General features: G+C 30.0%; 1 protein-coding gene and 1 long non-coding RNA gene across 6 annotated transcripts; both read left to right on the top strand.

Annotated features, from left to right (window-relative positions):
• The first annotated feature begins 429 nt into the window (after positions 1-429).
• Positions 430-2,064, top strand: LOC114162100. The gene is made up of 3 exons (XR_003599139.1): positions 430-560; positions 668-739; positions 1,896-2,064. It is a non-coding gene; the product is annotated as an uncharacterized LOC114162100 (long non-coding RNA).
• Positions 2,065-11,682: 9,618 nt separating this feature from the next.
• LOC114163965 (amino acid permease 4-like) lies at positions 11,683-18,422 on the top strand. Of its 5 annotated transcripts, none has more exons than XM_028048379.1 (8): positions 11,683-11,819; positions 12,039-12,142; positions 15,138-15,288; positions 15,377-15,610; positions 15,857-15,950; positions 16,471-16,685; positions 17,046-17,185; positions 17,507-18,422. In XM_028048379.1, exons 3-8 carry the CDS (start codon positions 15,138-15,140, stop codon positions 18,149-18,151), a joined length of 1,479 nt encoding a protein of 492 aa, XP_027904180.1. In that variant the 5' UTR covers positions 11,683-11,819; positions 12,039-12,142; the 3' UTR covers positions 18,152-18,422. The 5 variants fall into 5 exon arrangements, with proteins under 5 accessions (XP_027904180.1, XP_027904182.1, XP_027904183.1 ...); XM_028048381.1 differs by having other exon boundaries at positions 15,110-15,288; positions 17,507-18,151; XM_028048382.1 differs by having other exon boundaries at positions 11,689-11,819; positions 12,057-12,142; positions 17,507-18,151.
• The last annotated feature ends 6,829 nt before the right edge of the window (positions 18,423-25,251 follow it).

Below are 25,251 nucleotides of genomic sequence, written 5' to 3'. Positions count from 1 at the left end.
AATTAATAATATATAAGCGAAATAAGTTATTTCTTATAAATAAAATAGATATATGATTTGTAGTATAAATTTTTTATTTTAATTGGTAAATGATCTCAAGTTCATTTTTCTGTATCCGTTCATTTATAATTTTATTTTTCATGTTTAATATTTTATACATTCGAAATAAATTTTGGTAAAAAAACATTATAATGGTAAAATATGAAATTAAAATAATGTTAAAATTAAGCTTAAGCTTCGACCCATTTATAAAGTACTACTACTATAATATACACCAAATTGCTTTGTTATCTATATATGAAAAAAAAAATACTTTTATCCGATTCATTTTCAAAGTGTGAGGCCCATTTTCTCTATTATAAGTTAATGAGTCCAACTCTAGTGAATAAGGGTCCATAACCAGTCTTGTGCCCCTAGGAGCCTGTCTAGTTGTCTTCATTTTCCATTTTGCTACCTTTCCACAGACCTCTCACTTACCCTCTCTCTTTTTCTCCAACAAAGCTCTACTAGGGTTTGAGTAAGCTTCCCCTACGAGCTAGTCAAAAGTTTTCTCCAAGAAAGTAACCTCTCAACCTCTGCTCCTTTCCGTTTTCAGCTCTTAAACTCTGGTTATACCTTAAGCCCTGTCTTGGTCTCATTTTCGTCTCCCCTTGTGTTTTTATTTCAGCTCTTTAAGCTTCCTAGTATTGGTGCTCCTCCCACTACGTGTTTTTCTCCTTAAGCTTAGTTTCACTCAAAGGTAAGGGAAGTTAAGGTTTTGCGCGTTTTAAGTTATTTTGTTGGTTTTTGGTTCTATTTCTTGCTCTTGATGATTGTGTAGTGCTTTTGATGTATGAGAATAAACTATGTATTGTTCTAGGTGAATTTCTGATTTTGCATGCGTGAACAATGGAGAAAACTTGGTGTTTTCACCCAGGCAAGTGAGTCTCGCCCAAGCGAGAATATAGAAACTCTCCCAAGTTTTTGCTCGAGTTGTCGCTCAAGCGACGAGCTCTAGTTTTGAGCGTGGAGTAATCTCGCTCAAGTGAGGAGGTCTCGCCTAAGCGAGAATCGTAGAAACCTCACTGTTCCAGTGCTCGAGCTCTCGCCTAGGCGAAAAGGGCTCACTTGAGCGAGTACTTCCAGCTTAAGTGAGACTGGTGCAGGGACGTGCTCTAGCATTGCTCTCTTCTATGTTTTGGTTGTTGGTTGCATGATTGAGTGATTTACCTTAAATGCATGAAATATGATGTCGTGTATGGTTTATGAGATTAAATGAGGCTGAGACTTGGTTGTACTGTATATGGAATGAATCATGGATTGACTGGTTGGTTGAGCATTGGCTTGAAATCATAATGCTTTGAATAAAATTGTGGTTCTGGTGTGAGAAACATAAATGTGGTGTGAGATAGACATAATTCCATGAATCTCTTGGTGAGATTCCATGGTGGTGGTGTAGTGTATATAATTAGATAAGGATTCAAGTAAGGATGCATCCTGAAACTCTAAAGAATCAGTTAGTCTCACGTAGAGCGGACTAATTCAAGTGGTGAGAGTAGTAGGAGGCCCTATTCTTTGGCAGGATAATGGTCCTAGATGATTGAAGGTAACCTTGTGCGTAGTAGGGTGAAACCCATTGGCAATGGCTCTGCAGAGCAGTAGAGACCCCACAAGTGCAGACATCCAGTGAATCCGATCTTATTATATGTATCCGGATAATTGAGTCATAGTGTCATGTTTGTTTGCTATCACATTATTGGATGCCTACTGTTTTGCATGTTTATGATCTATTTCAATTTCTGCTTGCTATAACATGTTCAAAATTTCTTTTTACTCTAGCTTACCTTTTTTATTGTGTTTATTTTCTTGTGTGGTTTTTCTTTTTGCAATGATCATCAATTTATTGGTGTGAGTAGATGTGAAAACCTGTCATCAGGATGGTGGAAATGCGACAATGTAGTATGCCGGGTTGGATCTTGCTCTATAGAACATCTTTAGGGGCATGGTTGCCTATGTAATCTCTTGCTCTATGAGCAAGCTTTCTGGACAACTATCAAACTCTTAAATTCTGTTTTGTTCATGACATCGTGGTGTGTCTTAGTCTTTCTTTCTAAGTATATTTATGGATAATTGTAATGGTTGATACATATATACTCTTTGTCTTATGCTCAATTTCATATTATATTATGTGATGTTTTATTTAATAGAATTATTATATTTAAATGAGATCTCACACAAAGTATCAGAACAATTAGCCAAATTTTTTTCTCGAGAAAAAATTAATTTTCTTTTAAATATCAATAAAAAAAGAAAAATAAGTTATAAAATTCTGCATGTGTAAAATATTTTTATATTATTTTTTTTCCAAAAATAAAGTTTTCGTTATAGATTATTTACTTCTCTTATAAAATACTTTTAAATAAAGGTATCCAAATAAGTTTTCTTTTAAAAAAAAAAATATTTAGTAGGAACTAATTCGGAGTATAATATTTTATATATGTAACTTCCACATGAAAAAGTCCAAACGAAAGTGATTCATGACTAGAATTTTAAATTAAATCAAAGGTTTAGAATAACATACTTTTAAGGTTAAGCAAAAACTTTACGGTGAATGGTTTATTTTTAGATTAAATATTTTTTTTTGTCTTATTTTGTAATGAAAAGTGGAATTAGTCAATTTTTCAAACTTGAATCTAATTTGGTATCTGATAAAGTTTTCGTTGACGCGATCAAATTAATACTATTTGCCTATAACAACTTCAGCTCGTTAAGAAAGTAGTTAATAAAATAGAAATGATAAAGTAATTTAAAATCGTCTCCCAACGAACATAAAATTGCTTTTTAACAAAATAGTTATTATAAAAACTATAAAAAAGTTAGTCAAATAAAATTTAAAATGTAAGAGGATTAAGATAAAGATAGAAATAAAATTTAAAAAGATAAAAAAATAAAAAATAAAATCAATAGTAAAGAAAACATGTTGATTCCACTATTTTTCCAACATAGGATTTATCATTGGTTTCCTAAAAAATATTGTTATTGATTTCTTGTTTAAGACTTCAAATTAATCAATGTAACTTCTCAATTAATTTGTTGGCGTCCTTACTTTTAACAAAAGTAATTTTTCAATCAAAACCAAGAACTTTGTAAATTAATCATAGTAAATTTAACCAAATAACTTCTCAATTAAATATTACTAATCCTAATCATGTCCATTCTTTTACCTCTTATATCTAGTAAAAAACTAATTAACCAAAGTAACTTCTTTGATTAATTCTAATCTAAGTTTTCACCTCTAATTAAAGTAACTTCTCAATTATTAGCAAAATGTCATTCAATCATAGCAAAGTTTCTAAAATTTAATCAAAGTAACCTCTCAATTAAAATTTAAAAACCATTGGACTCATACAATTGTTATGTTATGTAGATTTAACACTGTGTTAACTTGTTATAATGTAAAAATCATTACTTTTACTAAATTAAGAACCAAAAGACATAGATGAAAATAAATCTCGACAAGAATCAAAAGAATAAATAAATTTATTCAAACCTTAGAATCCAATTAAGAAATTACAATGGAACTAACCCTTGAAGCTTAGCCTTCCATCTTCCATAGACTGCAAAAGAAAAATAAAAAATAGAAGAAGAAAGTAGAGATGGAGAATGGAATTAGGCCCCCATAAAGGGTTCCTAAACTCAGAAGTGTCGAGTGTAAGATCAACAGAATTTAATTAATTAAATAAATAATTAATTAATAAATGCGGGTAGGTAGTGCATTTATGACATTAAATTCTGTTGTGTATGACGTGGAAAAGTACTAGCTTAAGTGGTTGAGAGTACTTTAATTGTGTGAGAGGACTTGAGTTTGAGTCCTATGTATGCCAATTGTGTGTTATTTAGTTATTATTGTTTTAATAATATGTTGGGCCACATTTCGTATGATATAATACTTGAATTGTGTGTGTTAGCAAGAAACATGAGTTGGCCTGATGGTTTACTCTTGATTTGGCTTTGGCATGATGTGGGTTCGAGCCTTGGTGGACTCAAATTTAACTTTCTTTTTGCTAAAAAGTTAGTGTGGCCTGAATATGAAAGGGGTAGAGACAACCCTAGCAGAAGGGGCTGAAAAGAGGGTTTTGGAGGCTGTTTTCTGATAAGCTTAGAAGGAGTGCGAAAATTGAGAGTGAATAGTGAGTTTTGGAGCGATTGAGAGTCGTTTGGGGGAGAAGCTAAGAGAGGGCATTGGTGTTCCGAGAAAGGTCCCCAAATTCAAGTTTTAAGCAAGGAAAATTCCAGGTTAGGGGAGCTGAACCGAAATTCTATCTTAGTTGCATTGTCCTGATTGATTTTGATGAAGCTATGCCTGAATTTTGTGTTGCACATGAGGGAAATTGGGATTGTGGGTTTTGGGTACTGTTTCATTGGATTTTGACCTAAATGCATGTATATATTGGGGTTATGTTATGTATTTTCGGTGATTATGCAAGGTTGGGTGGTTGGGGCATCTTTTCGTGTCCAATTGTGTTCATATGTCTAATGAAATGGTGCTAAACGAATTGGTATGTCTTGATTTGTGTTTTGAGTCTCTGGTGCAGTGTTTATGTGCGTGAATCAATGCCAGAACCTGCAATTCTCGCTCAGGCGAGCTAGGCTCGCCTAGGCGAGATATGCAGGGGCTCGTACCTCTTTATCTGCTCGAGGCTATCGCTCAGGCAGAGGATTTTGGGTTTGGGCGAGAGGTCATCTCGCTTAGGCGAGTGAGTCTCGCCTAAGCGAGAATTCGAGAGGGTTGGTGTTTTAGATTGACATCCCGCTCAAGCGGGAACCCCAATCTTTTGAGCGAAAGAATGTCTCGCTCAGGCGAGAGTCTCTCGCCTAAGCGAGAACGCGAAGAGTATTCTGTTGTTGGCTTGACTCATAGCTCAGGCGAAAGGTTTGATTTTTAGGCGCAAGTGATCTCACCCAGGCGAGTGTAACTTGCCTAAGTGAGAAGTCGAGGCTGGTTTTGTGCGTGGCACTCGCTCAGGCGAGGTAACCTAGCCTAAGCGAGATGAACTGGAATGCTTAGGCGAGAATTGGAAGTTTAAGTCAAGGATGGAGGGATGATAGGTTTAAAAACAATAAATGTTGAAGTATTGGATTGATTAAAGTTTGAATGGTGATGCATGATCTATGAGGCTTTTAGGGTGTCTCAATGGTGAGCTTGCTGGTGTTTCATGGGTTGTGGCCCGGAACGTATCGTTGAGTTGTGGCCCAGGATAGGGGTTAAGCACGTGGCATTCTATGGGTTGTGGCCCGGAATGACTTCCCTTGAGTTGTGGCTCGGGATAGCAGATGAACACGAGGAACCCTTGAGTTGTGGCTTGGGTTGACGAGTGTTGCCGGTGTGAGTGTGCTGGTTCTAGCCAGTACGGATGGGTCTAGTTGGATTGCCCTCCTCAGTGTTTTGCTGACGAGTTTGGTAGTCCTGGGATGTTACAGACTATGTTCGTATTTGGGAACTCCACCTGGCGTTACGGTGTGTGATCCGTAGCATGGTTTCCGCACGTGCTCTATTAGTTGTGGCCGATAGGTGTGGCAACAAGGCGCCTTGAGATACTTAATAGAAGATGTAGAACACTGCTAACATGGTTGTGGCCATGTGGAAGAACTGGAACGAGTTTCCCTGATGTACTTTAATATACATGGTGGTGGCCATGTGGAGGGAAGGTAACGGGTCTTCCACGAGGTGCATCGGTGTACATGGTTGTGGCCATGTAATGGAAATAGAGTAAGTTATATGGGAAATGGAAGGATATTATATATGGTTGTGGCCATGCGGTATAAGGGAAGAGTTTGTGTTTTTGATGTGTTATTTTTATCAATTATACATGTATATGTGTGTTTGGTATATTTTTTATGTGTTTCATCTGTTAGCTCACCCTATCTGCTTGTGATTGGCGATGATCATGTACGCGATACACGTGAGCAGGTGATGATGCAGGTGGAGCTGGTGAGGCTTAGCTGCGGAGAGGGGATGATCATGAGATATTTTTCTTTATGTTTTCTTTATGTTTTCTTTATTTTATTTGAAATGGATTGTAAAGGCTCATGAAATATTTTGATTACACTTGCAGTTTTGTATTTATGGACTTCTCAGTAAATTAATAAAGATTTAAATTTCCCGTGTTTTTGGGAAATGAGGTATTATTAAATGTAATGCAATTAATTACTTTATTTTATTTTATTTTATTATTTTCGTAATATCCGGACGGGATGTTACATCAAGCTTATCCTTTCTGCTTCCCCCTTAGTCTCCTTATATAGAACTTGGATTGGACTTTTCTCTTGCTAAAATCTCTCAAATATATTTATCTTTATAGTGATTATGAATATTTAACAATATTTGGAGAGATAGTTACTTTAAAAATATTTGGAAAATATAGTTGATTAATAATTTATGATATAATTAAATAAATAAATTATTTAAAGATATATTTGATAAATTATCACCAAATAATATTTGCATTAAGTTTTTAAATAAGTCATTTTCAATACTATAGTCCAAATTTGTTGGGAAATCCAAAAAGATGAATATTTGTACCTAAACCCCTCTCGTTTGACAAGTTTTTTACCAGATTTGAACATTTGACCAAAGTTTGACTAGTTGACCATTTGACTGCCCATTGACAGGATGACACGTGGAAGCTCCTATCTCTCTCTAGAATTAGGGTTTCCTGTTGGGTTCTTGCTGTGTTAGGGTTTTCGGTTTGTGGGTGAGAGAAGAAGATGATGACATGGCATCATTTGATTGGCTAAATTTTGAGTGCTTGGATATTGCCACATGTAATTCTCTGATTGGTTAGTTTAATAAGTGGAGGATTGCCACATAGCATGATCTGAGTGCATTTAGTTTATGAGTGGAAAATGGGTTAAAAATAGACAAAGGCAAGAGTGTATAAGTAGGTTTTCTGAGACCCATTTGGAAAGAAGGGAGTGTATAAGTAATGTATGGGGTGCAAAAGTGATTTTTCCACAACTTGCTAATTTTAGCCTTATTTAATGGTGTTTTGTAATTTCAATCAATTTATTTACACACCCTTAATCTTAACTTCAACTGCATCAACAAACGTTAAAATATCCAAAAATAATTTATGCAACTAAAAATCACTTTTTAAGACATTTTTATCACACAAGCTCAAATAGCCTAATTATCTGAACTGTCAATTAAATCACTTTTTAAACACACAAATCCAATTAAATACCCAAAATTAAACATTAAATGAGGGCAAAAATATGAACTCATCATCCAAATACAAGAATTAAATCATTTTAAACAAATTAACAAATTTCAGATTTTGTTAAGTTTATTTGACGTTTCAAATGTTTTTCATGATTATATTTGAGTTATTTACACCATTTTACACATTTATGTTTCAGTGTTAACTTGTAAATGCATTTAAAACGTTAAATAAACTTAACAAATTTTGGTTAAAATAACTAAATACATACATTTCTAAAGATGAGGGGTAGATTGATATGAAGTTTTGAAGAGTGAGTAATTTCAATTTTAACTAAAAGTTAAGAACAAAACAAATATTTAATCCTTAATTTTATTTATTTGATTAACATATTTAAGAAGTCGTTAAATCATCTTGTTTTAAGTTTTGGCCTTGTGTTCTAATGGAAAATTTTGTAATTCAGCAAAATTAGATTGAAACATGTATGATGTAGATATGATGTTTCATTATTATTTTTTAATTCATAAAGAAGTTAAGATAATGAAAGGTAATTTTTAAAGGAAAAAGGAATAAATGATTTTTATTAAGCTTTAAAAACATCATGTTTTATTTGAAATATGGTGTTTTAAATAAATAATGAATCGTATAAGATATAAATGTTTCATTTGAAAAATGTTACAATTCTATACGGTATTATTTTTATGTTTGATATAGCATAGAAATACTTAAATGAAAAATGGACAGAAGGGTGTTAACCCCATACTTGAAGCATCAAAGAGTTAAAGTGGTTTTTCCTTGACAAATTCCTTGAACCATGTATTATTAGTTCTACAAGAACTGTCTACTTCATACAACATTTCAATTATACAAATCAAGGAAATGCACATTGTTTAAGAAGATGAGTACATCCAAATGCATCCATCAATATCAAACTCTTCACATGAAAGGAAGATGTACAAAAGGAGCTAAAGTTGCTCAATAGTTACAAATAATATCATAACAGCTACTTTCTTCAAAATATTTAGACCAATAAAAGCTTTGTGTTTGTCTTAGCAAACTAGAAGAGAGTATCAATATTTCATGCATCAATTGACAATCAACCTCTCTAGTGAGCAAGACTCGTGATCATTGATCAGTCTAGGTACAAACTATTTATCTTAGTGATAATTGGCATTATAGTGTGTAACGTGACATAAAAACTCCTTTTTTAAAATGTAAGGCCGACTTTTGTCCCTTCTGCCTTCTGCCTTTGCACTCGAGGGCCAATTTCCGTTTGGCCCGAGGAAACCTTTGCACAGCTTCATTACCTTTGGGGAGGCCTACACCCCATAGAAATCGGCCTACACTACCATATATATATATATATATATATATATATATATATATATATATATAACGTAACAAATTTACATGATTAATACAACAATAATCCATAATAGACATATTTTGTTGGTTAATTTAAAAGTAAATATTTTCATAAACTTTACAATAACTTAAAATTTAACTAATAATAGTTTATTCTTATATAATTTAATTCCAATTGTATTTATTTTATTTAAACTTATGAAATGTTTGGTAAAACTCATTTTTTTTTTTTAAATTATAAGTGTCCAGTTAAATAAATAGGACTAGCTAGCTCACTTGTCCACTTTTTCAAAAGTCCTATCAGCTTTCTCACCACCTTTTCTCTAAACCTTTTCCCTTTCTCAGCTACTATTCCTCCCCTTTCTCACCCAGTTCTCCTTCGTTTCTTGAGCAGAGGTAGTTTTTGGAAGTGTTAAGGAGATTCCAAGCTTGTACACTGATCAAAATCGTGGATAGGGTAAACTACTCTCATCTTTAACTCAAAAAGGGGGAAAATTGAGTTGTTTTTGTTCCCCGTTTTCCTGTGTACATAAGAATTTTGTTACTCTCATGGACTCCTAAAGTCGGGGTGCAAACATTATGCTCTTGAATCGTTGTTCTAATAACCTATTGGTTTTTCGCTACTCATTTGTGAGGTTTGTGGTGTTCGTCAGGGCTCTTTCTCCGCAAGTTTGATTTCAGTTATGAGGTAAGGGAAGCTAGGTTATTCTTTTAGATTTTGAAATAAATTGTTTATCCTAGTATTTGATTGCATTTTGATGTGTTGGCTTGATGAATGTACTGAATTGGAGTGGTTGTGTTGTTTTTAGTTTGGGGATTTTTTTGTTTTGCATGCAGAAATCAGTGAAAATCTACTATTCTAGCTTAAGCGAGAATTTCTTGCTTAAGCGAGATCAGTCTCGCCCAAGCGAGAGAAATCTAACTTAAGCGAGAACCTCCTAGCTCAAGCGAGAGAAATTTAGCTTAAGCGAGAATAACAAAATTCCACTTTGCTCTCTGTTCGAGTTTTAACTTAAGCAAAAATTTCTAGCTTAAGCAAGATCAATCTCGCCCAAGCGTGTGAAATCTAACTTAAGTGAGAACCTTCTAGCTTAAGCGAGAGAAATCTGGCTTAAGCGAGAATTGTTGCAGAATTTTAATGTAATTGACTGAGTTAATGTTAAAAATATGATGTATGAAACTATGCATGAATGATGTGGCATTTTTAGACCTGTACTTGATGTCTGTAGCATGAAATGATAATTATTTTGAGATAACATGTGGAATGTTGATGATAAAAGAGTTTCAGGGAAAATTCTTGGTAATGATGTGGTTAGTCTAGCCTTGATATAGAAGATGTCTAGACAGGGAAGGTATTTTGACATCTAATAATCACTCACACTCACGTAGAGTAGAGTGATTATGTGGTGAGAGTGACAGGAGGTCCTAGTCTCAAGATGTGTTCGAGCTTGAGATGCTTTGGGACTAACCTTGTGATCGATTGGGTGATAACCCCTTACGGCTAAACTCTATAGAGTTTAGAAATCAACGTAGGTGTATACTTCCTTAAAATTTATATCAAGCGCATAATCTGGATATTGAGTCAAGAGTCAATTGGGTGTTTAATTGAGTGAAAATTTTTGTGAGTTAATTTGCTCTATGTGTTGTTTCTTGGGTGATGTACTTATGTATTATATTTACGCGTGAATATTTAAATACACTAGTTTACCCTTATTTCTATTTGTGTTTGTTTCCTTGTTGTGTTTTCCTTTTTGCAATGATCACCAAATGTTGGTGTGAGCAGATTGGAGACACTTAGTGATCATCAGGATGGAGGTGATGTTGCTACCTAGATTAGATGTTAGATCTTGCTCTTTGCTAAACATATCTGGAAGAACTACTTTCCTTTATATTTCGTGTTCTGTTGATCAATCTTTTGCAGAACTGTTTTATGTTTTAAGCGTTATTTATGATATTGTTATATGTCCAATACACTTTTGTTCCAATATATTTTGGAATGACGACAATGGTTAATTCTAATATACTTTCTATTATTTGTTCTATATCATATTATAATATGTGATATTTTATTTATTAAAAATTCTATATCAAATGGGATGGGATATATATATATATATATATATATATATATATATATATATATATATATATTTTGTAATGTTATTATTATCTTAAAGAATTTATATACAGTATAACATATGGAGATATGTAACCAAAGAAATTTTTTAGAAAAGAAACGTCATAACGGATACATCTTTTAGAAAAAGAAACGTCATAACATAAAAATTTACTAGGTTACTTTTATGTATTTTTTAACAATTAATATACACTGATAGCTAGTTAAAATTTTCATCAATACTTACATTACTGCTAGTGATAATAATAAATAAAACTGTTCATTTCATTAAATTTAAACTATTGTTTATATATTTTGCATTGGATATATGTTAAAAAATTGGAGACCAATAAAAAGGTTGTAAATGAAATTGAATTATCAGACGTAACTTTTATTTAAAGGAAAAAAGCCAAAGATAGTGATAAAGTCGGCATATCAATTATTAAGAATTTGTCCCATTGTTTGAAAATAGTGTATGAGAGTATGACCACTCATGTAGCAGAGAAAGATGGGGCTATTGGATTTGAATTTGCAAGTTGGAGAATTACAAACTCACATGGTGCATAGTTACTTGCACCCATTTTTTTTTTTTAACATGCAAACAGGTGCAGAATGAATATAAATTTTAATTCTGTATCACATTTTTAGTAAATTGAAGAAGATTTTACAGTGTTCGTGTTTTGTCTTGTTTATATTTATATATATTCTTTGGTTGATATACTTATATATTTTGAATACAATTATGAAATAATTAATTAAATTATAAAGAATTAAATCATATAATACTTCTCATAACAGTAAATTTTGATCTGTTTTATTATTATTATTAAATAAATTTTTAAAAAATATTAAAAAATAAATTAGTAAATAAATGCGAATAAAAAAAATTATCCCATCTATATGTATATATATTATTAATCAATATTAATATTAATATTACGGTGTAAGTAAAATGTTAAATAAAAAACGTTGAGATAATAAATAGAGTTATGTTGATAAACAGAGGTATTTGATTGAGCAAGATAGGAGGACGTGTGGCCTCATTGGACAGACTTCACGGCAGAGAGAAAGGGGAAGAGAGGAACTGCAAATTTGCATTTCTCTCTCCCTCTCCCCATAACACTACAGAGTCTTTCCTGGTAAACTATTCTTAATCTCTTTTCTCTTTGTTCTTTTGATTTCTTCTCAACTTCATGATCATGCGTTGTGTGTTGTGTTCTTCTGTTACCGATTCCGTTGCACGATATGAATGCTTTTAGGGATAATTTATATTATTTCGTTTTCATGGTTTTGATTCAACTTCTTCGATTGGATTGACCTTAATCATGTGTTTGTGTTCTCAATCATTGCAATATAAGCAATTATTATATCCACAGTCGCCCTCTGTGAAATCCAATCCAACCCAAGCCCTTTTCTCTCCGCCGTGAACTGCCGGAAAGCGACGAGACGACCGACATTCTAGGTCAGACCCTCTTCGTTGTTTTTTCCGGTTTTTTTTTGGGTTTATGTTTTTGAATTGTGTTCTGTAAACTTATGTTAATATACACTTTAGAGAATAAAATAGATTGAAGATTCGCCGTTATAAAGTAAAAAAAATATTAAATAAATTAATTATGATCTCAATGGTTGATTTATTATTTAATAGTTATCATTATTCTTTTTTTAGTAGTAGATTTAGAGAAATCCATTTTTTTTAATCATTTATTTGGGGCATTCCAAGTCTATTACTTTCAATTTGGTAGCATCACGTGGTTTTAAACGCCGCCCATTTGCGTGCGGGGCACTTTCTCTACCTTGTTCTTACTTTCAAAAGGTTGATTTCTTACTTTCAAAAGGTTAATTGCAGTGATAGCTTTTAAAAGGCTTTGTTTGAATAATTTAAAATAATTTGATTTTATTACCAGCAAATTTTTAAGTTAATTTGTGAAAGACACTTATTTTCTCTTTTTATAAGCGATTATGCTCAAAACGTGGTCGTAATCAGACTTGGACATGCTACTAGTGAGGTTAAGCTTAGGATTTTTTGAGCTAGATTTCTCTTTATCCTAGGGTTGAACTGTGAAAGACTTTTGACTTGTTATTTTTGTTAGTGGGTTGAAATTACAAGAATATTTAGTGGGTGAGGTTATTTTTTCTCCCACTAGTATTTTCCGTTAGTGGGTTGCTTTTTTAACGGGGATTTTGTGAAGTGGGTTGGTCAATATATATAATACATATAAGAATGATTAAGGAAAATAAAGCTGTTTTCTATTAAGAAAATAAAAACAATAATTATTGATTTAGTATTTGGATTAAGTAGAAGGAATAACACATTCAGGAATATACCAAAAAGGAAAAAGAGAAAGAAAAGTAAAGGCTAAAAATATGCTGACTCTATTAGATGGGTTATTTACTTGCTATTCATTAGGTTGGTTGGTTTTTGAATTGAAGGACTAGTTTTTTTTTTTTTTTAAGTAAAACTAAAATTTTATAACTCCTTATTTTAAACAAATTAAAATAAATATTTATGGTTATTTTACACAATTGAATTAATAATTACTTTTTGAAAAAAGAAGAAGAAGATAATCTGTTATGATATTAAATACTTCACTTATAATTTTATTCTTAAACATAACCTCATCTATAATAACTACTTTTTTGTATAAATTTTCTGTTGTGACATTATTTCACTTTTAGTTACATTTTAAATTTAACCTCATTTATATATATATATATATATATATATATATATATATATATATATATTTTTTTTTTTTTTTCTTTTTAAGTTTGTGATGCTTTTTTTTTAATTTTTCATTATTCTTTCATGATCCTGCGACAATTATATATCATTGTTCAACTAGTTTTCAAATATCATTTACCCCTGAATTTGTTGTGGTATTAAATTTATTCTATCATTTAACCCTAAATTAAAATTAGTCTATATGTTTTGTCAATGATACTATTATTTTTTATTTTAGTTTTGGCATTTCAATCACTTTCAATTTCATTTACTTATTTTTAATTTTTTTTATATTGCATTGCATGATAATATGATTTTGCACTGAATAATTTTGTTAAATGATTTTTGTAATTATTTTGAATCAATTCTTCTGAAATGTTAAATTAACGAGCTCAATTAGTTAATTATTATTAATAATATCTATTTATAAATAATTTGTATATACATATTCACCTAATTTCATAAATTTGCATAGCGACTCATTAAAGTATCTGAACAAATAATAAAGATAAATTATTTAGAATAATTAAACTTATAATAGAATTTGCGTTGTTTTCTCGTTCTCACATGTAGTATTTTGAATAAAATGATAAAAAAAAAAAATTGAAATCCAACATTTCAAGTTATAAATAATTACTAACTATTGGTTTTGTACTTTTCAAATATTTTATAATGTTCTAATTTTGAAATCCATACATGATAAGAAAATAATTTAAAAGCTAAAAGGAATTAAGTAGTACTCCGATGATAAATTTTTGTGAAGAGCAATAAAAATTGTTAAGTAATACTCAATTTTTTCAAAATATAATTAGTGTATCATATTCCTCTTAATAATCACGGTTAATCTGTACTTAATAGAATTGTGTGTTATTTTTCTTACCTGCTATACCATATTACTTACAACAAGAAAGGATCTAAAATATTGTAGTGGCTACTCTAACTGAGACAGAACAATTGGCAACCTCCCTGTTCCTAACAGAATAGCAGGATATAAGAGGCCCAATAGTAAATGCAACGTTTAAATAGAATATATAACAGGAACAGATAAGAGGGAAATATGTCTAACTACTGCAGCAAAGGTTAAGTAGAGTTAAATAACTTGATAGTATTGTAACTTAGGTGTGGATGTGACTCATAACGAGTTACTTGTGTGGCGCATATTCTCTGTGAGTAACTCTATAACTTGGATGCTTTTAGATGTAGTGTAGGATTTATATTCATAAATTAGAGAATCCGGCCTGTATTTTTAAATGTTTCGTTCATATTCTTGAATGTTTTTGCTGTAAGACAGACTTGGGATTCCTTCATACATGGAGTGCTAAAGTTAGGTTATTTTCTATAAATGGTGTGTTTACGCTTCAAACATTTTCCGTTTTTTGAGAGTAAAGTTGTCTAATGTGGTTTTCGTAAGAACCTCTAATCCTCTGTCGTAATAGCAAAATTTTGGCTCAGACTTTTATATTTCCTTCTAAAATTTTGCATGGTAATTCCATTCCTTAAAATTTAATTATGCTCCTACAGATATCCTATCTTTTCATTCCACAACGGATCTATACCATTATTACTTAAGTTACCCGATAACCTGATGCATATAGTTGTATTATAGCTGTCTCTCTTATTGGTTGCATGCTTTTATAGTCTGTCTGTGATTTGTGAATGCATCTATTTATGAAGTATTGGACAAACAAAATAAAATTGATAAATTAGTTTCTCAATTCTATTTGTTTCGCTTTAGATGTCGTCAAAGATGGTAGAAAATGATTCAGTGACAAACGTTAGTTACCGGCGAGGTCGAGGTTATGACATCGAGGAAGACTCCATAGATGGGGCTACTTTAAAAAATGACCCTGAATATTACGATGATGATGGTCGTCTTAAACGAACAGGTACACACATTAATTACCATTTTTTATATACTATCATTGTTTCTTTGATTTAAAGAATGATTATATTTGATGCCTTACCATGAGCCAGGGAATGTTTGGACTACAAGCTCCCACATTATTACAGCTGTGGTAGGATCTGGGGTGCTGTCCTTAGCTTGGGCAATAGCTCAGATGGGTTGGATTGCTGGTCCTTCAGTGATGATCTTATTCAGCATTGTCACTTTGTATACTTCATCCTTTCTAGCTGATTGTTATCGAACTGGTGACCCCATGTTCGGGACGAGAAATTATACTTTCATGGACGCAGTTAGCACCATTCTAGGTACGATATGTTTCGGAATTCGAGCATATATGATGTGGTTTTCTACTTTGCTAACAAAAGTACTTCCTTTTGACAAAATTAGCATGCGCCGTTCGTTCTAATTTTCTGATTTGCAAGTTTGTATTTGACGTTACTAAATAACTTTCCTGTGAATTAACATTTCTGTGTATATATACATCGCCAATCACATTCATTTTGAAATTGAACTATGATGTTTCATTACATGCGTTTATGTTGATTTTGCAGGTGGGCGCAGCGTTACGCTTTGCGGGATTGTTCAATACTTGAATCTTTTCGGAAGTGCAGTAGGATACACAATCGCGGCTTCACTTAGCATGATGTGAGTTGTATGCCTTTGAAATCATCATATTTAGAAATTGATCTTTTTAATAATTAATATAGAGAAGTAATACAAATAAAATATTTAAAATAATCTTTAGTTTAATTGTGTGTTTCAGATTTGAATGGTTTTTAATCAACTTCATTTTAATTATTTAAATTTTAAAAAAATTCTGCTTGGTTTAGCCATTTTTAAAATTAAGTGAAGATGCCAAAATAATTAAAAAAAATAAAATAAAATGATTTTTTACATGTGTATACTTTGTTCCAAATATGGACATCCATCTTGAAATAAATGTTGTTAGCAATGCTTAAGTAAATTTCAATCCATCAAGTTAACTTACATTAGTTCTGTTCATGACACTAACATATTATTAGGGTGTATTAAAATGGTTTCACACAGCTGAATCGTGCAGCATGATAGTTCGTTCACTTCATTGCCACTTTACAGTATTTCTTTTTACTGATAGGATTATATAGTTTGGTCGGTTTATTTCAAGTTTTCTGGTTTTGATTAACAGGGCACTTAAAAGGTCTCACTGTCTTCATTTCTCTGATGAAGAAAACTCGTGTCATATTTCAAGTAACCCATACATGATCGGTTTTGGGGCAATGCAAATTATCTTTTCCCAGATTCCAGATTTTCATAACATGTGGTGGCTCTCAATAGTGGCTGCAATCATGTCTTTCACCTATTCCATAATTGGTCTCCTTCTTGGAATTGTCAAAATTACGGGTTGGTTATATATATATATATATATATATATATATACTTCACTTTGATAGTATTTTTTTTTTTCAATTCTTGGACGACAATTTTTAGTACATAACCCCTCAATTATAGGTTTATTGCAGAAAACATTTTATGGTTCCAACACTTGCCTCTCGTGAACTTATCAAAGCATATAGTTGTGCAATTTAAGCTCATGTAGATATGCCAAAGAAACTATGTAGGGAGTAAATGTGCACAGTTTATCAATTCTAGGAGCTATAGTTGACGAATAATTTAGAATCATGATTTATCTTTGTATAATTGACCTATAAGTAAAATGGGTTCTTACATTTAGCATCTTTTGCATAACTGGTTTTCATATAGAAACGGGAACTATCAAGGGAAGCCTCACTGGAATAGGCATTGAAGCTGTGACTGAAGCCCAAAAAGTATGGGGTGTTTTCCAAGCTCTTGGTAACATAGCCTTCGCCTATTCATATTCTTTCGTACTCCTTGAAATTCAGGTACATAAATTTTTTGGTGCTTGTAAGAAAAACAGAATAGAATGTTGTCATGTAAAATAATTCATTAATGTGATATATATATATATATATATATATATATATATATATATATATATATATATATATATATATATATATATATATATATAACATCACATGTACCCCCATATAACATTACAATTAGGCAATTTTTTCTTTTAGCTGATTCACTTCATCTTCTGCTCTCCTATTTCACCTCTTGTCACAACTAATTTATGAATATACATGGTGTGCAAGGAGCTTTATCCAAACTAATTAATGCATTATGTTTTGACTACACAGGATACCATCAAAGCTGTGCCATCGGAAGTAAAAACAATGAAAAAGGCTACAAAGTTAAGCATTGCAGTGACGACAACATTTTATATGCTTTGTGGCTGCACGGGATATGCTGCTTTTGGAGATTTAGCACCTGGGAACCTGCTTGCTGGATTTGGTTACCATAAATTATTTTGGCTTATAGATATGGCTAATGCTGCTATCGTAATTCACCTTGTGGGGGCATACCAAGTGTATGCCCAACCCCTCTTTGCCTTTGTCGAGAAGGAGACAGCAAAAAGATGGCCCAAAATTGACAAGGAATTCAAAATTTCAGTTCCTGGTTTGCGGCCCTACAAGCAGAACATATTTAGCCTAGTCTGGAGGACAGTTTTTGTGATCATAACAACTGTTATATCAATGTTGCTTCCATTCTTCAACGACGTTTTGGGAGTGATTGGTGCATTGGGGTTTTGGCCTTTAACTGTCTACTTTCCTGTGGAGATGTATATATTGCAAAAGAGGATTCCAAAATGGAGCATGACATGGATTTCGCTGCAGTTGATGAGTGTGGTCTGCCTCATCGTATCAATTCTGGCTGGTCTTGGCTCGGTGGTAGGTGTCTTGCTTGACCTCAAGAGGTACAAGCCATTCAGTTCAGATTATTAGGGATCTCAAAACTGAAGGTGCTGATAGTTGTGATAGCTATTCCAAGAAGAAAGGTACTTCAAATCATTTTTATTTTAGTTACTTTTAGTGCGCATTTTTCATTATTTGGTACCAATAAAAGTGGTACGTCATAATGATTAAAAAAATTGTTGACTTAATGTGTTGTCTTACTTATGAAACATTTACTTTTATTTGAGATTGTAATGTAATGTAAATATTAAATTTATTACTTGCTTGATTAAATTTTGAGTCTGTGGTAGATTTGAGTAAATATTTACATTTTGTTGAGTATTTTAAATTTTTATATTTTCTGTCATTTGATTTTATTACTGTGGTGATATCATTCTTATTTTGCAGGGTAATTATTTACATGAAAAAAAAACTTTTAATCAAATTTTAAGTGGTTCGTAAAATTGAGTATTTTTAACTGAATTTTTATTAAAAATTGTAGTTCTTTTGAGTATCTAAAATTATGTTTTTAATTAAGTTTTTATTGTCAATTTACATGACATGTCTTTAATATCAATTATCTTTATAAATAAAGATGTTCTTTAATTCAACCATATGTGGAAACATAAAATAATGATATTTAACAAGATCATTAATGTTTTAGAATTTTAATTTTTATTATTGTTCAAGTTTTGCAAAAGTAAAGAGTTACGTTATCCTATTTCACATAAAAAAACTCAATTGAAAAATATACAGATTTTGGATACTTAATGACAATTTAAAAAAAAAATAATTAAAATATCTAAAGTTATAAGACTTCAAAATTAATTATGTCATTTTTTTTATTTCTATATAAAAGCATGTAAACAACAAAATATACAATAAATTGAATGCCAAAAAATCAATTGAAAAATATTATGAATCATAGATTAAATATTTTAATAATAACTCAATTGAAATTGAAATGAAATTGAAATTTAACTAATTCATCTTTTATATATGTGTATGTTAATTTTATTAAGATAAACCGTGTCTTGTTTTGTTTGTATCCCTCCTGCTTCCGATGCTAAAACTTCCTGTCGTAAAATTTGATTAAGGATTAGATATGTTTTTAGTCCCTTAACTTTCAGTGAATTTTGGAATTAGTCCATTTTGAAATTTTGGACCAATTTAGTCCTTCATCTTTTAAAATATGGGAATTTAGTCCTTTTAATCAAATTTTGTTAAGTTTATTTGATATTTCAAACGCATTTTATAATAGTATTTGACTTAACATTAAAATAAAAATATGTCAAATAGTATAAACAACTTAAATACAATCCTAAAATGCGTACAAAACATCAAATAAATCTAATAAAATTTTATTTAAAGGACTAAATTCACGCATTTCAGAAAATGAAAGACTAAATTGATCCAAAATTTAAAAATGAACTAATTCTAAAATTCATTAAAAGTTAAGGGACAAAAACATATTTAACCTTTGATTAATAATTATATGTCCAATTCGAGAGGAACAATTTTGAAAATTCCATTCATTTTCGAGTTATTGAACGTGATAAAAGTGTACTAGAAAGTACACCTCTTCTACACGAGTTAAATTGCACTTTATGCTTTCTGAAGTACCAGAATTAAAATTGACATGATGTATATTGATGTTCAGATCTCTTGTTTGAGTCAAGTCTAAACGAATATATAAAGTAAATATAGATAAATATAGAAGTGACTATCTTTTGTTTGGAATAACATGTGTGTGATATTGTAATTGTCAGTATAGTGTTTATGATGGCAAAATATAAATTATCTTAAACTTAGAGAAGGAAAATATTTGTGAGATTTTGTGAGAGTTCATTTCTTGGTGTTTTTTCTTTCTCATAAATAACACTCATGGAAGATGTTAAACAAATTATTCCATTTAGAATAAAAAAAAAAAGTTATTGAGTCTGGCAACATAGTTAATGGACATAAGTTGTTCTAACAATATTTTGTTGATTCTTACGTTGCGAATGAGGCACATCGTGCAAATAATTCAATAAAAGATTTAAATAATATGTTGATTCTCGTTTATGGTTGAAAATCCCAATTTGTTTCTTTGATTTCCACTCGTCTCGACCGGGTCTTTAATTTTGAAAATAAGTAACAATTAGATTTATTTCATAAATGATGTGCTAATCATGTTAAATATATGTATCACTTGTTAACTGGTGATTTTTTCTGATGTTGTTTTTAATCTTTAAAAGTTTATTGTTGTTTATTTTTAATGTTTTTTAATCTTTTAAAAAAATTGTCACTTGTCTAATAAGTATTGTGCCACATGACAATGTCAATGGTAGTGTCACGTGTTAGTGACATTGTCACATTATTGATTTAATCTCATTTTGATTCATATATTTGTTATTTTATTTTTAATTTAATCAATATATTTGTCATTTACTTCATTTTGATTTAGTCTCAATTTTTGTTAAAATGAATCAATTTCGTTCTTCTCCAAATTGATAACAAATATTATTAAAACAATTTTTTTAAATAAAATTCAATGCAAATATTTATAAAACAAATTTATAAATTTTTTAAATATTTATACAAAAGTTAAATTTAGTCTCAATTTTATAAATATTTATTATAATAAAAAAACAATTATAATATTTATATAAAAGTTAAATTTAGTCTCAATTTGAAAATGATGAAATTAATCTAGTTTAAAAGAAATTATGACTAAATTGAGATAAAATAAAAAATATAGGGAACAAATCAAGATTTTTCACATAAACAATTAACACGTGACAAAATTATAATTTGACACGTGACATTTTTTTTAATTTAAAAAAACTTAAAAAAAATACTACAAGGTGACCGTGGCAAAACCCTATTTTGGCACGTGTCAGCTATTTTTTTTAAGAAAAAAAAAGTAAAAAAAATTAAAAATTAAAAAAACTACGAGCTGACACATGGTACATAGTTAACATCGTCAATGATGCCCTAACGGAAATGACCAAATTAGAACAAATTTTTAAGAAAATAGGACCCAATTGAGATAATTTAGAAGTTGATGATCCAACTGAGATTTTGTAACGAAAACGGGGACCTTCTGTGTGATTAAACAAAAAAAATGTATCATGTGCACATCTATACAAAGAAACTAGCTTGAAGAAAATGTTTATACCACATCTGATATTATGAGGTTTCCTTTTTTGTTTAGTTAAGTATCCACTGAAATATTCTTTTATTGTTGTCCATCTTATTGATGAAGATAATATTTTTTTGTTGATTCTTAGAAACTCAAAGAGAATTTATAATGTATTCATTAATTATTATTAGAAGTTTTTATTGAACCACAACCCAGGGGTTTCTTCTTCATATCTTCATATCGATGTTGTTTTATGTTAAAATGTTTTTGGTGTCTCTAATGTCTTCCTTGTGTGTTTTTGTGCATCCCATATCTATATAGAAAAAAATTAATTTGAATTTTGCTTCCGTTGTTATTCGTTATTTTTTGTTATCTTCAACATTTCTGATTTAAATATATCCCATAATTTTTATAATCTTTAAGATATAATTTAAAACTATATTTTAGTAATAATGAATAAAACTCTAAAGAAAAACCTGCACGATCCACAGGTAAAAATACTAGTTTGATTAAAAAAAAAAGAGATTGAGACTTCATGCTTTCATTTTCAATTCCATGATTAAAACTGTTGAATTGAACAGGAGCCTCTGAACATTGGATAGCACACTAATTTGGCAAGCAATTAGAGTAACACAGGTAAGAAAGAGGTGGTGGGAGGTGCTGCAGAAGGAAACAAAAATATAAGAGAAATGGTGTGCGAAACAACTCACGCGGTTTACACAAGAATGGCACACGTGAACACGAAGGTAAGAGTTGTGACTAATAGAATAATAGAGAAGCAGAGGGTGGTCCCAAAATTGAATAGAATAAGACATTGTTTGCAATGAATAGAGAAAGGAAAGGCCAAACTTAAACCTGGTCAGAACATGTGCTGTAATTGTATGTTGTAAAAAAACAGAAATGGTGAATGCATGAATATCCCAAACAAACAGAAATGGTAAAAAAACATTGGTTTGTTAGCTTGACAAGGTATGGCATCTTGCTGCGGGTGTCTGCAAATGATGTCATGTTTTTCTTCAATAATGATCATGTAAGGTACACCCTCCAAAGCACTTTTTCTTAGGTTCAAAATAAGTAACATTAGGATCAAAATAAATTACACCTCGTCAATTTAATTATTTAGATTTTTTTTTTAAAATGATTTTTTAACAACATAATTTTTTTATTTGAGATTTGACAATATATATATATATATATATATATATATATATATATATATTATATGTTACGACTTACATAATAATTTAAATATAACTTTAACCAATAATTATACTAATTTAATCAACAAAGTCTATTATTTAAACTAAAGTATTATGGTTTTGAAAAAAAAAAATTGTAATGTATGTCCCCATCGTCTCCACTTATTCTTTTAGAATTGCACCTCAGCAAATGATTTTCGTTTAACCAAAAATTTGAATTATTTAATTTACTATTTCAACTTGATTAACTAGTCAATTTTCGATTAATTCACTATTTAATTTATGGTTAAATTAGTCTTTTGGTCCCTCTATTTATCATGAAATTTCAGTTTGATTCTCAAATTTTTCGTTGTCTTAATTTGGTCCTCATTTTTTAAAAATGACTCAATTTGGTCCTCACCATTAACTTTGACTAAACAATGTTAAAGTCAACGCCACGTGTCAATTTCTAATTTTTTTGATTTTTTTATTATTTTTTAAATATTTTTAAATATTTTTAAATATTTTTTATTTTGACACGTGTCACTTCACAGTTGTGTCACGTGTTAAAGTGACTCAATTTGGTCCTTATATTTGTTTTTAGTTTCAATTTAGTCCCAATTTTTATAAAAATGAAGCAATATTGTTCGTCCTAAAATTGACACTAAATTTACTTTTTTTTATAAATTTTATGGTGATATTCTTACTAAAATTAATATTTTTATTAAATATTTCTATAAATATTTTAAATTAACTTTAAATTCTACACAAAATATTATATTTTGATTTTGTTTTGAACTTGATATTTAGTTCCTAAATTTATGTGTGACAAGTTATTTGATTTTGAATTTTTACTAAGTTTGTATAATATGATACACTTAATGCCTTTATATATGATGACAAAATTGTTAACTTTTGAAATTAAGTTTGGGGTTTAACTTTGTTTAATAATAAAACTAAAAAAATTATTTAAAAATATTTCTACAAATATTTAATAAAAACATCAATTTTATTAAGAATATCATAAGTTGTATACAAATATTAAATTGAGTCTCAATCTAAGGAAGGAGGACAATATTGCTTCATTTTTACAAAAATTGAGACTACATTGAAACTAAAAACAAATATAAGGATCAAATTGTGTTACTTTGACACGTGACACAATTGTAAAGTGACACGTGTCAAAAATAAAAAATAAATAAAAAATTCAAAAAAATCAAAAATTGACACATGACGTTGACTTAACACCGTTTGATCAAAGTTAACGGTGAAGATCAAATTAAGTCATTTTTAAGAAAATGAGGACCAAATTGAGACAACAAAAAACTTGAGGATCAAACTGAAATTTCATAATAAATAGAGAGACCAAAAAAGTAATTTAACCTTAATTTATTTAATAATATTTATAGAGTTTTCGCTACATTTTTGTAATGTTTGGATGTATTCCAATTAACACTTTGGTTCAAACACAAATTTAGGGAACATATATACTAATTTAGTCAAAATGTTACACTAATTTTCAATGTGTTGTGGTCCACAAAAATAAATAAATGTAAGGTGAAAGTGTATAACATGCACCACATAAAATGTCCCTTTATTGTTTTTATTTTTGCAAAACCAATTAATTAATTAACATTTTTTCTATAATTTTCCTTGACTTTATTGTGATGTGTATGGGAAAAGTCAGAGCAAGTAATGCTTACCAGAGTTAGACAGTCAAAGAATTTAAGACATTAGTACATTTCATTTTGTAGTAATATTCATTGAACTCAGAAAAATAACTCATAACTAATTAATTTTTGTAAAAGAAAATTAATGTGTAAATTAGTTTTGGGACTAGACATAACTTTTAATTTAGGTCCCACAAAAATAATAAAAAGTTGCTGTAATTTAAATCAATAGTAAATGTATTTTATTTATTTTTCAAAAATTCAATTATTTAAAAAGGTCTGACAAAAAAAGAGACAAATATAGCTTAAAAATAACTATTGTAAACGTATATCTTTCAAGTATACCATACTTTAAAAATTACAAATTTATATTGGTTTCACGTCTTAATGAACTTTCAGTAGCCTTTGCGCTAGTTTCGAGACCACAGCTTCCTGGTTGATATTGAAACTCTATGTCAAACCAACTTTAATTTTAATGAAAATAAAAAAATGATTAATTCAATTAATAATATTAAATATATTATAAAATTGTCCCTATTAATAATGGAATAGTTGCTAATGTATAAAGTTAATAATTCATAAATTATCAATTCAACTCAGAAAATGACTGTTTAAAGATTTGTTTCGCAAAAAATAATGTAAGATATTTTAGATTAATTCTTAATAAAATGACTGTGCACCGCTTGAGAAATAGGTGCAAAATTAGATCGATCATTTTCAACACAATTGAAAAAGTGGATTGGAACTTAGTTAATGTGTATTATTATTGTAAAAGGTTTCACACAATTTCCTAATTAAAAATCATTATTATATGACTTTTAAAATCCTAAGTATTAAAACTCAATTTTTTTTTTATCGTTAGGGACTTATTAACTGGTAATACATTCATTTTACAGTGTGAGTTAATACACTATTTTACTCAAAGAAATAAGTGAAAAGATAAAAATAGAAAACTTTTGGTAATGCATAGTTATTAAAATGGTTTAGTATTATTTATAACAAATTTTAATTAATGTTAAATTATTTATCATTAAAATTTGTTGGTTAGAGAAAATATTTAAATTTAAATAAAGATAGGAAATAAAATTCCATTTTCCTCTATTAGAGATGCTCTGGTATCCTGCACTATCTTTTTTTTCTTATTTCTTTCGCAGACTAAACGGGTTTTTTTCTTATTAT

Source organism: Vigna unguiculata, chromosome 9 (genome assembly GCF_004118075.2).
Source record: "Vigna unguiculata cultivar IT97K-499-35 chromosome 9, ASM411807v1, whole genome shotgun sequence".
Lineage (NCBI taxonomy): Eukaryota > Viridiplantae > Streptophyta > Magnoliopsida > Fabales > Fabaceae > Vigna > Vigna unguiculata.
This window is presented reverse-complemented; position numbering and strand designations above follow the sequence as displayed.